The 18,911-nt window shown below is 37.2% G+C and overlaps 1 protein-coding gene across 2 annotated transcripts in view; it reads left to right on the top strand.

The window, feature by feature from the left end:
- LOC107091821 (low-density lipoprotein receptor-related protein 1-like) overlaps nucleotides 1-18,911 on the top strand; it is a 114,514-nt gene that overhangs the window by 995 nt on the left and 94,608 nt on the right. For both annotated transcript variants that reach the window (XM_015385999.1, XM_015385992.1), the window contains exon 2: nucleotides 13,856-13,996. In XM_015385999.1, the coding sequence (XP_015241485.1) occupies nucleotides 13,856-13,996 (141 nt within the window). The remainder of the gene's footprint in view (nucleotides 1-13,855; nucleotides 13,997-18,911) is intronic.

The following is an 18,911-nucleotide window of genomic DNA, read 5'->3' as shown; positions in this document are numbered from 1 at the left end:
CATGACAATAATAATACAAAAAAACCCAAAAAACATAAAAAGACACGCCTGGCATCCTTATCCAAGAAGCGGATGCCCAGATCAGCTTTCGTGTTTGTTTTCACCTACTTTGCGCAAAGGAAAACAATGTTTATCTGCTTGCCTCTTAATGGCGCGGCTTGTCCTGACGTGTTTATGCCGTCCATGGGCTGTCTGGGAATTACAGTTGATGCCAGGTATTCTGGCTGAAGCCTGAAATGAAAAGTCGTGTATTTATCCCCCTTGTGTCCTGGGATCCCTCTTGGTAATTATGAGGTATCAAATGCACCAGGGGCGACCCAAGCCTCCATTGGGCCATGAGCAGCATTTTATTTTTTATTTATTTATTTTATTTCTGCCAGTGCTGCCAACTGCAACAATCAACACTTGATGAAACACTTGATAAGACCATTCCCACACCTACTAGTGTGTTTACAGTTTTCTATTAGTGTGACTCAGTTTGTGTTCCTGAAAGTAAAATAAACGATTACGCAGTTTATATTCCATTAAAGGGTCATGTGGTTCATACTTTTTTGCTTCCGACAACAAGAAGAAAACAGTAAGAAACAGACATGATTACATCAAATAACTAATGCTTTTAAAATAGACACTACTTGGCAAATTATTTAGCTTTTATAACAATGGAAATGTATGTAAGTATATGCAAAATCACAGAATGAAAACGTCAGTTACCTTTAGCCACACATATTTTGTTTTCTGTTTACAAAGTCACTGATGACATCATTGTAAAGATCTGAAAACAGACTTAGATGTTAATACTAATCTCTTCCAGCCCACTTGATCGTTCTTGTACCATGGAAAATCTCATCTTAACTTAAGTTAGGAAAAAAAGAAATTTAAACAGAAATATTTGGGTGGATCTCTGATCCCATTTTGAGCGAGGTGAGCTAGTAAATAAGGTCATCTGTGCTCTAGGGTGTCTGTAAGGTTTTCCATCTCTGAAGCCAGTGCTTATTCATCAAGATAAGACGCTCATCATCATCTCCATGACAAGCTTATCTTGGGATAAGCTTGTCATGGAGATGTTTTCACTGGTCCTTCTATGTCTGTGTACCAATCTGGTCCCAAGACCAATACATTTTATTTTCATGTATAAGCATTTTTTTCTACATGATTTAATATATACTGATTTGATCATAAAATGCTTGGTTTTTATTAATATATACACAGAAATCAGTAAACCTGCTAAATAAATTGGATCTTTGAGAGCTCCTTCATTGCCCTGTGGCCCAAATATAGTACGCTTATTCCTTGGGCCGGCCCTGAAATACAGGGCACATTCTAATTGTTTAGCTATTTTCAACACCATTTCAGTGCATGAAAAGCCACAAGCCTGTAGCAAACATGCTATGTGTTAGATCAGGCCCTGACTCACGAAGGATAAAGCTCCCTCGCATATTGCTTTAAACGCATAACATGTTGATTTCTGTCACTTCGGTCTCATGTCTGCCAAACGAGCTTGTGAGCCTGCTGTTTTAGCAGATCTTCCATAAATTAGGCCCGCTCAGAATGTGAGCTGTAGCTGAGGTTGCGAAAGTATGCAGGCTCCACCCTCTGCCTCCATTACTATGCAACATCTGGACACAGGGAGACCATTAATCCAACTTATATGTGATTGAAAAGGGATGGCTGAGAGGGAGGAAGGGGGGAGGCAAGCAGAAGAATCAGTCCAGTGAAGCTGATGCATAGTAACTGTACTGTGCACGACTTTTGACCAATCCCTTTTTCTTTTAGTTGTGCCTCTAAGCAGACCGATTCTGATGTAACCCGAAAAGTGGTCCTGACCAGTAGTTTTCCAGTCTCTGAAGACTTTGCTAAGTATTTTCTTAGGACATTTCCATTTGTTTTCAACATTTTTATTTTAGTCTCGTATATCTATTCTTGCCAAACTGATTGGATTGGTTCTAAAAGTTTACACACAAAAAAGAAAATTAAGCAGAACTAATAATGAGGCCTCCCGATGTATAGAGCACATCCTGACAGCCTTGATGTTGGTGTGTCCCATATACATAATGAAACCTGTTCAGTCTTGACATTGAGAACGTGCCTAACTACTTAAAAAATGTTATACTATTTTGCATTTAAATCTCCAATGACCTAAAAAAAAATAATGTTTTGTGTTGTATACAGATTTCATACATTTTTAGGAGTAATAATTTTGGGAGCGGGGTTCTAAAAAGTTGTACTTTCAAAAACATTAAAGTTTACATCACACTCTCCCTATAGTTGAGAGAGGAAATATGAGTTTTTCACGACTGTATGCAAAGAGAGGCTTCAAAGAGTAGCTCTGTGCAGCCCCTCCCCCACATATTACTGTACACTTCCCCCTAAGCTAGCTGGAAAATAAAATTGTATAAAACCCAGACAGTGAAGGTCTGGATTCTAACTGAGCTCTACAGTGACCCTTACTTGTGTATTTTTTAGTTTTTTCAGTTCATAAGCTATTTTACTTTAAACCTATTGGATATTTTTTTTTTATTTTTGTTTTATAACTTTATTTAAAATTGTGATATTGTTTTCCTTCCTGAGGTTGTCAAAACACTGAGTATAGAATTAGATTTTCGTCACTTGCCAAATCTTGATGCTAATAGAAAAATGTCCATTGACTATGGTAAATAGTTCGAGTTTCAAAGTTTTATCTTAATCACAAAAAATAAAACTTTTTAAATTTATTTTCTGTAAAGATCACCAAATAAATTTTTTTCCCCACATCACAAGTTAAATTTCTGTCTAACTTTACTGCCATATTATATATATTATATATCAATTTTAGAATGGATACATTCTCCCACTTATTTAGCACATAGGTGCTAACTTCACACCTTTTTTTGCATCTTTATCCCTTCTAAGTTTGTAACGTGAACCAAAGATCCAGTTTAGATAATAAACAATGGTCTGGAATTACTCTTTGCAGGATTTTAAAAATTACTCATTAAAATTTATGATTTAAATGATCTGTATTTAATCCAGGATCATCCAGTTCTTATTTGATTAGCATATATTTGATCTAAACATTTGCAAGTATGCAAAAAACAGTGAAATGACCCATCTGCTGATTGAGAAAACTAATGCTTTGTACTTATTGTCTGTCCAATATTTAATCAGAAACACTATGAAACTTTAAAAAATGGTTTTTAGAGTATTACATTTGTAAATAGAAGATTTTCACGTGTAACATTTCTATACTATCAAGAGATTTAGTAGAGTTCATTGGGTGTCATTTACCGTAGTAGAAAAATGGCTTTGGTTATCTTTTCTGTTCAGGAACCACAAAACCAAGAGCAACTGTAACATCTCAACAGCTGTACCTCTTTCATGAGAGGAGAAAGATTTTTATCATATATGTCTAAATCCAGCCGTTCATTATTTGAAGAAGAAGAAAAGATTGGTTGCTTTTTTGTTGTTGTTGTTGTTTTTTAACCAAATTGGCCAACAAACCTTTTATGCATCTGTGTTTCTGAGATTCAGTTTCAGACACGAATCAAATCAGTGATTCTTATTGTTATTAACAGTAAGGTCCCTTTCTCTGTTAAAAAAACAAAATTAATTTCAAAACACAAATTTTTTAGCAGAGAATCAATTTATATTTGTACATGTGCAGGTATATTAAGATTTTTTTTTTGAAAAAAGAATGGTAAAGGGGCATTACAGTTTTCTAATGATGCTGCCCACTTTGGCCAAAACGCAGAACTGCAGCGCTCTTCTGTTCGTTCTCGTAGCCCTCGCTCCGTCTTGACAAGGTTTCCTTTTTTACATTACGTTGAGTTGCCATTGGTGTCTGAGTTGAGCTTGATGTCGGTTGCTTCTGCGTATCCATAAAATCCATCTTGAATGAAACGCGATTGTTTGCTAGGACTGAAACTTTAAAATGGACGAGCCTGACGTCTCAGCAGCAGAAACAGCGTGGGAACGTCCAACCCAAAGTAAATTCGGGGAAACAGGCCACATATAGATGCACCAATGCTGAACTACTGAGGTGTCAGTCTGCTTATCAAACAACGTTTTCGCAGTAAAGGGTGAAACAAAAAGTTCTATTTTAAAGGTATTTTTCCGCAAAATTCACAAAATCTCTCTTTAAGAAGCCATTTTTTGATTAGGTGTATTCCATTCCTTTTTTTTTTTTTGCCCGTTTTATAGTTTATAGTTTTATGCATAAAGTTTTTGTTGATCTTAAAGACCAAGCTCCAAAAGGTCACATAGCAGACTACCTAAAGACATCGCAGGCTTAGGATGCTGATATCCTTGTGTTTATGAGTTGCCACTTTAATCATCCACTGGTTGTTTGTTGAGTAGTGCCTTAAAAGTTTTACTTTTTGGAAGTGTTAATAAAAAACCCTCCTTTGCACAAGCAAACATCTGCAAAATCACCAAACTCCAACTTAAATGGCCAAATTTGATGGTTTTTCATCAAAAATGTCATAGTCAGTTTGACTGTGTGGGAGTTCCAATGTTAAATATTATAATGTAAAACGCTGATGTCTCTCTAAAACACACTATGAGTAAAAAGCATTTCTCAATGTGATCACTGAGCCCGCTCTTTATTGGTCAGCAGTTGACAAAACAGTTTCTTTGGCTTCTTTAATCTAAACTTTGCAAAACGTGGTAATGAGTTCAAATTTTCCTCATCAAGTTAAAACAACCATAATACACTGAATCCTGCAAGTGAAATGTCGAAATGCTCTCATAGGGTGCAGAGATCAAATTCCTGGGTTGCCTGCGTGTTTGCCTGACCCTTTCACCGAGACCCTAGAACCTTCACTGAAAACATCTGCCTCAGAAATTTAACAGCCTTCATCCAAATTCAACAGATAATAGCATTTGGATTACTCTGTTGAACCTTTCAAAGTGGAGGTCACTGGGAGTTGTTTTTGTAATGCTGCTCACCCTGTGCTGTTAGTTGGCTGCACAACATTGCAGATTATTCATATAATCCTCCAAAATGGGCTAAACAAACGCATATGAAGTAAAATCCTGTTGAGGTTACCTTCCTTTAGGATTTGGAGCATATTTCCGATGGGTTCTGTGCAGGTGTTTTCCATCTTGATCCTCTCCTCAGAGTGAAAAAAATAATGAAGTGATAATAGCAGCCGGGAATTCGGGACTTTTAGTCTGTAAATAGATCCTGGTTTTACCCTCTTATTTCCTGCTCTTCATTAAACTCGACAAGAAGGTAAAACCAGGTAAAGTTGAATGTTTGTGTGCGGTTGCCCACATGTTGGCGTCAGATGGCAGTTCTTGTTTGAGGAATTGCAGGGGTTTACTGTAATTGCTGTTTTCTACTCACTGCATCACTGTTTGCCCCATTTGGAGCCAATTATCCTAAAACGAAAAGGGTTGGCCTTTTTTAATAGATAAAGCAAGTGTAGTTTTTGTCTCTCAGATTCACCTTTTTTCCCCTGGGTTTATAGCAAATCTGCTTTCCTGCTGATTTCTTATCCTGTGTCCTGTTTTAAGACTCACTTGGTTTTGAAAGTTTGTATTTTGTTTGCAGCTGTGAAAATAAAGTCCTGTTTTTTTGTGTTGTTTAATGATGAACCCATCACATGGTGCTTTAGTTCAACCAACTAAATCGCCCCTATTTTAGGGAGACAACCCACTGTCCTTTTTGTTCCCTGGAATTGAGCTCTTCCAGCTCATGCACGTGCACACTGACATGTCGACGGGGGTTGTTGGCTTTGGGCCTGACTGTGGAATCGATTGATCTCAGGATAGTTGGCTGCTTACATGTACTGGGGATGCAGAGGGGCTGATACATGAAGATAGGGTTCAATTTCATGGGCTGCTGCAAAGTGTCAGAGCTGTTTACTTTAATCAAAGTCACAGCCTGCTCCCCTTGGTTTGTGCCTCTAAACTCTGTCGTATTTATGCTAAAGAAAATGTTTTTTTTTCAAAGCTTACATCCTTAACTTGAAATCCTGTCAAAAAAAAAAAAAAAAAAAAAAGAATTAATTTTCCAAACTGTTGCATGTCACACATTTCTACTCTTCCTATTCCATCACATGCTCTGGTTGGGTATAATTTACTCAAAAATTGGTACATTATTTGATTATTTCATCATGGTTTATATTGTTGGGTGAATTCAAATATCCATTTTGACCTGTCATGTAAGAACATGCAAAGTTTTTATGATATGGAAGTTATTGTGCTCGAATCGAATCAGTGCTCTGTTTCTTATGGGGGGTAATTTACTGTATCTATAACAGGAATATGCTTTTGTGATTATTATCTTTAATGTTTCTGTTATATTCTTTTTTGCAAAACAGTTTAAAATGTACTGTAAAGGCATTTAAAAATGCTCTAAATACTGTTTTTGGTTTTCTGTTTAATCTTAAGTTCTTAGAATCTTAACTTAAGATATTTTTCTAAGGGATATAAAGTGCATGTTGGCTTATTTATGTATTGTTTCGCATCCCATTGAATAAAAATCAATAAAAACATAGAATCAACATCTCAAGACATTAGCTGGAGAGCCATAACTTTCCTCCTTCCTAACTTATTGATTGCAGTCCTTATTTGGGGAGGCACTTACATTAAATTACAGTTGGAATCACCCTTCCTGCAAAGTAAATCATCCTGCTTAGGAACATACTGGTGTAGGTTCTCCTCCCTACCTTTTCCTGATGGCTTCACAAGACTGATTCAAGCCAGAATATGTAGGAATATAAGTTGCAGTGAAAGCCTAAATTTATGTGGTCCAGCTTACATTTTTTGGCTCTCATATTCTGTTTTCATGATGGTTAAATCTGGGTTGGCTGTTCCTCTGTGGTCGCACATAGCTGTGTGAGTCTGCAAAGAGGAGGATGGGTTTAAAAGAAGCAGTTCGTACATGTCAAAGATTTCCTACCATTTAAATAGGATCTTTTCATCTCTTTGCAGGTTTTTTAAACTGTCCTTTAATTTAATACCTGAGTAGTTTGATCCTGAGCCTGCTAAGGTTTGGTCAGTGGTGTTGTAATATTTAAAAGACTGGTTGATCCGCTAAATTACGTGACGCCTTGAACCTAACATACGTACATCGATGCACAACACCAGTCGCTTCTGATCTAACAAGCCAAAAACAATCTTGTTTACATTCAATAAACGAGGAGCAGTAAGAGGGATTCAGACAGATAAAAGAGTGAAACAATACAGAATACCGACTACACTCTGGCTACCTTACATGTTGCTCTTCATTGTTTACTTTTGTGATTTCTGTCACACTGGTGATATCATCAATGCTAAACCAGCGTGATGGTTTCACCAGAAACGCTGCTGAGGGGGGACAGAGGCCACACAACTTGCCAGCGAGGGTTTAGACCCAGCTTTTTTTTTTTTTGCCAATGGGAAGGGAGCCAAATTCCGATTGTTAGTGGGTCGACCCATTGTCGAAAAAACCCAGGTTAAAGTTATTTTCAGAGGGAAAGTGGCGGGACAATACAACTGTTTTAACTTCATTCTGAGACCTTACAGACTATTTCAAAGATTTTCTCACATATCCTTCAGCCCCCATAAGTACATTTTAAGCTAATGCTTAATTAGTTGATGGAAAAGGAACTGAACTGTTCAGATAACATCTGTAGGGATGTTTTCTCTTATTCGTTTGGTTCAAGCAGAGATAAAAATAAGCTATACTGCTTGATCTAATTGTTGGTAAAATAAGAATGTTTTTACCTGACAAACTTTATGCTCACACTCAGCAGATGCTTTTGCCTCAGAGGTTCCTTTTCTTAAGTGTGTTTACAATGCAGACAGTTTTTTCTCCACCTGTGTTCACTTCCACATAGCTCTTCCAGGTTTCCTTCGAAGATGATTATATAGATTATGTTTCTGGGTCTACCCCGAAAGACTAACAGATGCTAGATCATCATCTCTGCATCTTTCTCATTTTTATTTGATTTATTCATGTCTTGACTGTCATGACTTTCAACATTTGTTGGTTTTCTGATTCTAAAATATATGAAGCCTTATGTAAGTTCACTACTAAAACGTGGGGAGGTTTAGGTTTATTAGAGACTTTTTGACTCACTCAAGGGGAAAAAAAACCTGACTAAATGCTTTCCTTGTGTTCTTTTAAAACTCTGCCACTTTCAGCACAATGGAATTTTAGACTTTCAAATTTGGCTTTATGCTGATCTAACTGCTGTCCTGTTGCTTTTCTTTCTCTCTAGAAGACATGATCTCATATAGAAAGACCATAAAGGGCAGGACTGTTGGTTGATGAGAACCAGGCCTTCCTCATATTGTTCTCATTGCACCCTGACAAGGCCATAAAGACTTAGAGTTCTTTAATTTACTGTATATAAATCTTTAGGCCCTTCCATGCCCCTGTTTTATTGTTATCCTCTACAGCATTTGATAGAACCCATGCAGTGTTGATCAGCCTTTTAAATTTCTTAAAGGTCATTGCGTTTGCTCAATACTTGAATGTGCTGCAAAAAAACAGATTTAATATATCACAATGCCTGAACATTAAAGTCTTGTAATTTGTCGGCAGACTCGAGCTCAAGTTGATGTGGCCAGGAGCACCATTCTAAATGATGGTGCTTCTAAATATTTCCCTTATATTAAAAGAAAAAGCTATTCCTTTTTTGAGGCTAAGCTCCACACATGAAACCAATTAGAAAGTGCTGGAATGTGCTGCATGGATCTGGAGTTGATCTGTGGAGGAGGATGGCCTTATGTAGGAAGAGGGATCCAAGTGACGCTGGGTGGGGGGGTAGGGGTGGGGGGTTTCAGTGTTTCATCCCAGCTGGTGATGGTGTCTGGAGGCCTTCATCACTCTGCTGATGAATTGGTGCCACAGCGCCATTTACCCGCTGCTGCATCCTGTTCCATCACATTGAGTTCCTCTCAGCATTTGAGATTGCTTTTTTGGATTACACGAAAACAAGGAGACACTTAAGTTGCTTCCTCTGAAAGAACAGATGGCCTTTAGAGTACTTTATCATTCTCTTGGGAAAGACGGTTCTTTAAGAGCTTTGGTCTTTTGTACATTTATGCATTTGCTTTGAGGTAATGTTTTTTTTGCTAGGCAGCTTTCTTGGAGCGAATCCACTGTACACCATTCAAAATGTTATGCAGTTTGGCAGTACTGCAGCAGGAAATGCAGCGTGCACTATATAAGGCTTGGCAGCAGGCTCAAAAGTTAAATCCTATCAACCAACCAAAGCCGGCTCATCCACATTCCAGGAAGTAACTTTGGGTTTTTCAGCTTTATGTGTATTAAGGCTCAAGATTTAGACATTTGTTCAGTAAATCCCTCAGTGAGAAAACTGTCAATGAGCTCATGAGACCGTTGGGCTTTGCAGAAAATGTTTTTAACTATGATGCCATGACCATGTGTTTGATAACTTAATAAGCAATCTTGACCAACATTTTATCTTTGAAATTTTGTGTATTTTGTCAAAATAATATTGGGATAAAAGGCTAATATAGTGTGTTGGATAAGTTAACTTAAAATGCTAAACTCAAGGCATTCAGGAATAAATCCTGCCAAAGGACCGAAAAGGACAGGTGGAAGTCCATTCTCCAGTAGTACAACAACCCTAAGGGTTTGAGTAAATAAGTGTTTTTCATCAGCTTTTGTGAGTAAGATGTACCGATGGTTAACGTTCCAGGATTAATTATAATTGCCTTGGATTAGTCAGCAGTTGTAGTCACTTCAAACAAATCCTGACATCTCTCTTAGAAATATGCTAGTGGGATTTTGAAGGGAAAAAAAAACTGCTGAAAGGGAAGGTTGTTAGTCCCCCCTCCACTCCCGGTCGGGCTCAGAAGTTCTCCCCTCTGCGGTCATCTTATGCTGGTGCGTAAAACGAAGATATAATTAGAACCCACAATGTTTTATTTCCAGTTTTATGTTGGCCCATAACTAACAAGTTTCTCAGCACAGCTACGTCTCAAATGAACCAGGGACTTTATGTGATCGTCTACATATGGAAAACAGGAAAACATGCCGGGATTTTGGTTGTTCTGGCAAAATGAAGAGCTAAATTAGCTATATTTGCCTTTTTGGGCTGAACTAAAGCAAAACTAATCAGCCTTTTTTTCATATTTTATATCTTGTTTTTTTTTTCTTTTCTCTGTATTTGAGGGACACATTGTTTTTGTCTTATTCTTATGATTTGCTAAATTTCTTATTAACGATTTGACATCAAAGCTTTACACAGTCCAAAAAATACTATGTCAATCAGTTCCAAAAGGGTCACCCACAGTATGGATTAATTCCTCACAGTCATATATTTCAAACTCTAATTATAATGATTATTGATCACATCTAACAAAAATGGTTAGATCAGCATTTCCTTGTATGATTTTTGTCAATTATAACCGAACATGCATGGATAAGAAATTTTGTTTCAGTTTGCCTGGAAGCCCTATTCAGCAAAATTAACGTATCATCTTATTTTCCAAAATTAACCAAATTCAATTAATATTACTGTAATATTTTATTAAATATCAATAATAACGAGATGATTTGAGGACTACCCCTAATATATATCTGAGCTAAGATGCCTGGAATATTTTAAAATCTATCTCAGAGATCCCTTAAAGTGCATCTTGTAAACCTATTGCTTGTCATTCAATGTATAAAACATCAGAGATATGCTGCTGTTCTGAGTTGTGAAATCAAAAACTAGGGCTTAATCTCAAGTGCAAAGATTTTGTCTAAATAATGGGTGCATTGGAACTGGATCCACTCAGCCCTTTAGCTTCAATCCTATGGTTTGACTCACACACACTTTGCTGTCACAGAAGAAAGGAGCGGAGACTAACCACCTTAGCTCGACGGTTAAAGAATGTGATGGCATTGAAACACTGTGCTTCATCGTTCTCTTGTGATTTCAGTCACATCGCAGCCCTTTTGCGCTGCACCCCCCACCCACCTCAAACACCCCCACTGCCTGCCAAGTACATAGGAAGGCAAGTCATCCAGGGCGAGTGAGGGCTGAGTCCCTGCAGAGAATCACAATGAGTCCTTCGGTGCTGTCCTTCCACAGACAGTAAAGCAGCAGCAACCTCCCCCACTCAGATTGCCACCTTGGTTTGCTTTTGTCCATATAGCTGAAAATATTTTTCTTGGTACACATAAAACAAAGCGTTTATTTTCTACAGGATTACTTAACAACATTCTTCAGGCTTAAGCATGATGAAATGTTTTGATTTAGTCTTATATAAAACTAGACATTTCTAGACCTCAAACAGCTGGAATGTTGTTTGGTCTTACGAAGATATAAAATGCTAAAATTGGCTTTTTTTTTTTTTACTTTGTGACATTTTAACTTTATTGGAATAATTTAAGATAAAGAATGGAGTCCTTTTCGCATACTACAAACAGTTCATAATATTTTGAGTAATTCTGTAACGTAATACCATAAAATTAGCAGATATAGTGCTCTCCTTGGCCTAATATATTAAGGTTAAAACACAGAATTTCACTTAAACGTGTATTGAAATAAGGATTTTTGTGTGATTGAGCATTTAATCAAAAACAAAAGCACAGGATAAATGTTAAAACCAGCTTAAGATGTGGAAAATTACACGGGAAGAATGTCATTTTAACATAAATTCTGAAACCAACTAGATTTATGAACCCCATTTAAATAAGTCCATTAAAAAAATGAAAGAAAAAGAAAAAAAGACATGTAAAAAGTTAGATATTAAATTTCAAGACAGCATTGGGACCTTTGTTTTTTTTTTTTTTTTTGACAACCAAAAAAACTTAATGTTTATTTTAATGCTTTGCAGCCAGGGCATAATTAGAGCATATTTCTAAGGTTTTCCCCTGGCAGCTTAACAATATATCAAAGCATAGAGACTGTTTAAAACCCTAAGTTGTTCCTCAAAGATTCATTTGGACTTTCTCTTTTTGCAGAGAGCCAACACGCTACAATCACCTCAGAAAAATCGGACCCACGATGAGATCACTTTGCATTGTTACCATGTAAATACTGGCAGCAACAAACCGCTAATAGGATGATGGCTTTGCTACACTTCCTTACTTGGAAGTTTAGCAAAGTTGTTGTCATCCTTGGAAAAGTATTTCTTTATATAGTTTAGTTCATTTTCTTTGTCACTTCTATGCTTTCTCCTGCTTGTGGATGAGAAAAAAGCTCAACAGAAAACTTCTACCATGTGAACTTTGTTTTCTTCAGAGAGAGAGATGCACCTATTGTGGTTTTGTGACAGTTTTCCACTTTAATGTGTTGCACAGCTCTTACATTCTGATTCGGCTTAAAAAGGATAAAATTTTGCTCTCTCAGAAATGCACAATCATTCAGATTTTTTCTTTTTTTAGGGACATCTTACTATTGCCATGCTTGACGCTCTTTTGTCTTGACAACTTCCTCAGTTGGCACAGATTAAACAAAAGACTTGGAGGTGCTCTGCTAGAGGAACATCTGATGATTCTTAAGATCAATGGAGAGCATAAATCACTTTTCAAGACACCAATTTAGAATAATTGAGGTTTTTCACACATGGAGCATGATCCTGTTTAAAGAACCCATCAGAACATGACTACACCGTGGTCATAAAGAGTTAGAGAAGGCAGGTAATCATAGTCAGGTTGGCTGTGGTATTTAAACATTCCTTAGCTGGTAGTAAGAGGCCCAACATTTGACAAGAAAATATCCTTCATACCATTATAGCACCAACTAAATGGTTGATGTGGGATGGTTCCAATTTTTGAAACGGTTAACGACAAATCCTGACCCTACGATTGAGATACTTTTGCTGAAATCCGACTAGGTGACGTTTATCCCATCTTTTATTGTTTCATTTTACCAAGCAAATGTGAATTATGGTCAGTTTCCTGTTATTTGCTGACGGAGTAGTGCCCTGTGCGGTTTTCTGATATCTTCTGCTCAATCACAGTTTTTTCCCCACTGGCATTCTGCTCTGCCCTCTGTTTTGCTTTAGTTTATTAGGATTCTTCTCCATTACAGTTATGGTTCACTCATATTAACCATACTTTAACACTATTAAACCAGACTCACCCATATTATTCACTATGTATTTCTAAGCATAGACAAATTCAAGGCTCCTTGTAACTTAGGTGAAGCCAAACTGGGACTTTTATTCAGTAATTTTGTGAACTTTTTCAGGAGATTATACAGAAAAGTAACTTTGTTTAGTAGTACTCTTGCAGTTTGGTAAACAGATTTGAGATAACTTGCATATTCAGTTCAACTTGGATTAATTCAACAGTTTTAATGTGTGAAATAGGAGCTGTCCTAACAGAGCAATTGGGAACTAAAGTTATGTTTTACCAGAGTTTTTTCTTGGTGCTTTGCAACAAAAAAAAAGGGAAAAACGTGGGAGCGGGGTCAGGGTTTTGGTGGGTCAGGAGTGTTGCTGTGGCACTGCTAGCCTGTGGTACACCTCAACAATCTGCACTGACTGGCTGCCCAGAACTACTGTGCACTGCAGCAGTTTCCCATGGGTCAGATGGTGACTGAGTGCCCAGTTATATCTTCGCAGTGACACATGAAAGAGCCTTTGTGGCTTGAATTGAAAAAACATCTTAAGGGTAATAAAAAGCTGAAAGAAATTAGATGTTTGCAATAGGAAGGAGAAACAACAAAAACAAACCTTGAAATAAAAGCCCCCACTGTTGGTTGCCAACATGGAAACCTTATTTTTTATATTCAATGTGCCTGTGAGTAGTTTGATAGAAAAAAAAATTGTCTATGCACTTAAGCTAACATTTGCTAGATGCTTGACATTGTCGATCTAAGTCATGCTTGGACAGAATAGACAAAATGTTTTATTAACTTTATATGATTTACAGCCAAATATTCATTAACCTGTTTTCTCTTACCTGTTTCTCTTTTAGGTCCTGAATCAGAAGACCCTCCAAAGACTTGCAATCCTAAACAGTTTGCTTGTAAAGACCAGGTGACCTGTATCTCCAAAGGTTGGCGTTGTGATGGGGAGAAGGACTGTCCAGATGGCTCTGATGAATCACCAGATATTTGTGAGTACACCCTCATAAACAACCAAAACTGCAGGGTTGTGTCACGTCCAGTCCAGTTAGAATTATTAGTTTTACTTTGTGCAGCTTCCTTTATCTACACATGGCAGTATAAGTTATTGTCTGCAAATTGCTGTGCAGAGACAATACAACATGGAGACAGTTTCATTTGTGCCTGAGTAAGGATGCTAGTTTTGCCCTTTCTCGAAAGGGCACTGCTTTGCTGAATTATTGCTCTAATTATGCTGCCTTGTTTAGTCTGAAAGCTCTGTGATCTGTCTACTCTCATCTAGGCTTTTTACAGTCTGAGAAGTCTAGGTTTCAGCCACTTACACTGACATCTGCCGGCCCTCGCTTATAAACTATTCTTGGTAAAAGCATTCCTTTTGTTTAAATGTAGACACCAATGGTGATTTTTACCATCTGCTTACTGCCAAACCTTACATCTCTCATGCCACAAAGCTTTTTCTTCATAATATGGAAGCAAAGACAAGCAACTGACACCAAAAATGAATGGCTAGATTATAGACATGAAAAGAAGTACATATTAACACAGAGGCAACAGCTGGTAATAACTATTGTTGTTACTTAATAACAACATTAGTAACTGCATTGGTTTTTTATTGAAAAAAATAAAGATTTTATATGTCCGCTAGAAACATTTTAGTCTAAAAAAAAATCGAATTTCATCACCTACTTTCCTCAAAAATGATTGACAGCCAGCTGCCCACATGTTGTTCTTAATGCGCTTGAATGGTGTTCTGCTTCTTTCCGTTAAAAATCCTAGGATCATACAGTTCTGCTCAGTTGATTTTTGGAATAGGGTAGCCCCTGTTCAATTCTACTGCAATGTATATTCTATGTTTTTTTTAACATTCTGAAAAGCATTACTTTTTTGCCATCTACCTGTTTTTTTAGCTAGTTAAAGGCTGTTAACTTGCAAAGATATAAAGTTTCAAAACACCCAGTTTCCTTTATTGATTTTTTATGATATAGGCAGAAAAAAATAATCACATCTACATAATTATATTGCAACTCACATGTCACACCACAAACCAAAAAGGTACATACTAATATACATTTTTTTTTTTTTAGAAATAAAGTCCTTTAAATTGATTATTTAATTAATGATTTAACCCTGTATTAGATCAAATCAAGTTCTACTTTTTTATATACCACATTTACTTCGATCATACTAAGATAATAAAAAGTAACTGTTAATTACTTTAACCAGTAACTACTAACTATTTTGAGTGTGCAATAACTGAGTTACTTATCAGTTCCTTGCTGATGTTAAGTGAGCTGACTAATAAAGGCCTCTCCACTGGCTGCCTGACATTAATCAGTTATATAATCATAAAGTCTTTGCTATGACAGCCAAACACACAGAGTGAGAGGAGATCTGAACTTTTAAGTACTTTGAAACTACATCCTCTGACTCACTGTGGGCCATTTGCATGGCTAAATTTAGCATCCATTTTAAATCTTTCTAACTAACCTACTATTTCACAATTTCAATAATGGGTAGAAAAAACTGATTTTTAGAAAAGATGCCATTGATCTGTAATTACAGAGAAGACAGCGTTTGGTTAGCCATTAGCTACTAAAAACACTAAACGTAGCATCTCCTTGGCTACTACTCACAATGCTTAAAGGCTGTTTGGATTTTGTTTCTTCTCTGTTTACAAAATTGTTTTTGCGTCTACTGCAACAGGCTTAGAAATTGGCTTTGATGACGCTGAGGTTTACATTTTGTTCATTGCTAATTTAAATGGCTATTTAATACTTCAGGCACCTAGTTTGATCGGGCCCTAAATCTCAACACCTATTTGCAGTAACTAATTATTGAGTGATCCAGTCTTTGATTAGTTTCAAATGAAGTGTATAAAATAGCTATCAACACACAAATTTTATATTATTTAAATCTAATCCAAACATTTAAATTTTAACCGAAAAGGTTATCTCACCAGTGTTTATCCTTTCTTCAACAGAAAGGTTGCATGTCTTTCTTTCATCTGGGCAAACTTTTTAATAACTCTTGTCAAAGTCTAATAATCCATGAATTAATTAGTTATGAATTTAGAGCATAGCCAGTGCATTAAACCTTTGTTGCCCTTTAGTTTTTTGTATAAATTTCTTGGGCTCTTTTCGGCATTGAAAAGTTCATCTCTGACTCAGCAGTGATCATTGGTGTTGTGATAACAATTTTGAGCTGTAGCACAGTCTCTGAAAAGAGATCATGTAGGTTGTTATCATATATAAACTGCAGCAGAGACTGGGCATTTCCTGTATGCAACTCTGAATTACTGTATACCGACTTCAGATCAGTTCCAGGCTTTACTTTCTTTCCAAGAACTTGTGTCTCATGAGTGGCAACAGCATCCCATTCAGTCTCTGTTCGTATTTTTTCTACTTCTTGATATCCGCACGGTTCTCCCAAAAAGGATTTAGAGTTCTGTTTTTAAAAAATTCCACGGGCGTTCAGGTTGGCCTTAGTCCTCAACGCGGCCGACCCGGGTTTGAATCCGGCCTGTGGTCCTTTGCCGCCTGTCTCTCCCCCTCTCTTGTATCTCCTTTCCTTGTCAGCCTACTGTCAGGAAAAACTGGGTGGCTGGTGGCCTTGAGATATGCAAATTGGATGTCTGTGTGCACCAATTATTTTAGGAGAGTTAAAGAAAAATGTAAAAACAGTCAAATCGACAAAGAAGATTTTCAGATCTGTAGTTCTTGTAGAGCAAGCTTGCAGCAGAACCAGATAAACTGGTGTGCTTTTCAATGCACAAATTGCACATTTGAATACAGTTCTTTAATCAGTGTCTGAATTCCAAAGATGTACCCATTCATGACTGCCGCATGATCATCAGTTTGAGCAATCAACTTTTTTCTTCTAAACCTAATGGCTGGATGGCTAGGTTTATCTCATTCAAAGAGCAGGCATGTTTAAAGAAACACTTGGCGTTAGCCCCTTGACTGTCTACTACAAACTTGTAGGACATACTCTTGTTGTAGTTGGATTAGTTATTTTAACAAACGTTGATGGACTGGCCCGGCGGCCAGAGCACCTCAGGCAGATTTAGTTCCTTATCGTATTGTGGCAAAGATTTAGCCCTACATATAGAACATGTTAACAAGATATTCTTACTGGTAAAGAGTAAGTTATTTAAAGAATATCACTCTATAAAGTAGAGGGAGTGGTGACCTAGTGGTTAGAGCGTTGTGCTTGGGTCTTGGAGGTTCTGAGTTTCAGTCCCATACACTCCAACAGACTGCCACTCCGGGTCCCTGAGCAAGACCCATAACCCCACACTGCTCCCCAGGCGCCGCATACTGGTATCCCACTGCTCCCCAATGGGATGGGTTAATGCAGAGAGTTAATTTTGTTGCTTTGTACTTGTGATAGTGCAACAACAATAAAAAATTAATTCTTTTCTATCCACAGAATAGTAATCCTATTACTTATTAATAAAGCATAGAGGTCCACAGCGACATCTGGTGGCCTAAAATGCAGAGATGCCACAGGTGTGTAACAGCTCATATGAGTATTGTGTGTGTGCCCTTCTGACAGAAGTCTGATTTCATATGATCTCGTCTCAAGAGCCGGATGTGTTGTTACACCCGACAAAACCTTTAGTGGATAAGGAAATAATCTGTTTGGTTATGTAAATACCAGCGATCTCAGGCGATTTCATCTAAGTGTGCAACACCTAATTCATTCACTCAAGCCATATTCATCCAGTTTGGGCTCTTTTATGTTAGGCAGCTGAACTGAATGAGTTTTCCATAGCACTTATGTAATTTAGTGAGTCAGACAATGGTGTGATTCATCCTGTGCAGGGAGAAGAGGAGGGCAGTGTTTTACCAGAACATCAAGATATGTTCTGCTCAATTACACTTTCACACTGGTGCACTGCACTGCTCGACCAGCTGTTTCACTTTTTAGTACAGGGGCTTCCTCTCCACCATTAGTTTTCTGAGTCAGTAATAACTACCTGATATTATTAAATGTCTTTCTTCATAGGGTTCACCCTATATGAGACTTAAAATGTATGTGTCTTAAAATGTATACAAGAGTAAAACACTTTGGAGAACTTTTTGTCTAGGAGTTTTTTTTTTTTCTGCTTATGTTGTTTTCAGGTCCCAGTTTTTTTTTTTATTGAATTTTCAAATCCAGTTTTTTGTTAAGCCAATGTTCATTCTGGGCAAACTGATTTTGTTCTAACCATTTGCAAATTGAAACTGCTGTTTCACATTGTTAAATATGCAAAGGAATTTTTTTTGAAGGAATATTTTGAGTTTAGTCTAAGTAAAAAGTGTAAATCACCACCTTTATCAAGATGCAATGTTGTATCTAGTTGTTCAGATGACTATACAATGTTTGCAGGTATCACAAAGTCTGTCAAGATGTTCCATCCAATTCACTACACTAATCTGGCCATCTAACATTTATTTAAATTGACTTCAACTCAAAAAAAGAACTATATTATTATTTGACCATTTTAGATGTATTGCTATGTTCAAGCCGCACACATTTTTGATGCTTGTACACCTTTAGTTCTGACGCACGGCTGAAGCATCTTTGCTGCTTGAGCTGCGTTTAACAGGTGGATCTGATGCGTTTTGGGTGCAGCTACCCTATCCTTTCATCGCCTGTAATATTGGCGGATGAGATCGAGAGGCTCGCTTGGCTTATTTTAATGAATAATTCTACATTCAGGCCGCAAGTACTGGAATCAGCCACACAGCTTCTGCTGCTTCATTGCTGACCTGGTCGCCTCTTCAATATTTTCCAATTCTGTTCGCGACGATTTTAAGGTGTTTTTAACAGTAACCAAACTGCATTCACCAGAATAAGAAAATCGAACATGTTTTGCCAGCAGGTTTCGACATTTTAAGTTAATTTAGCTGTTAATAAACTATT

This window comes from Cyprinodon variegatus, unplaced genomic scaffold, assembly GCF_000732505.1.
Source record: "Cyprinodon variegatus isolate N-32 unplaced genomic scaffold, C_variegatus-1.0 Scaffold16, whole genome shotgun sequence".
NCBI classification, from domain to species: Eukaryota; Metazoa; Chordata; class Actinopteri; order Cyprinodontiformes; family Cyprinodontidae; genus Cyprinodon; species Cyprinodon variegatus.
The sequence above is the reverse complement of the archived record's forward strand: the minus strand, read 5'-3'. Positions and strand labels throughout refer to the sequence as shown.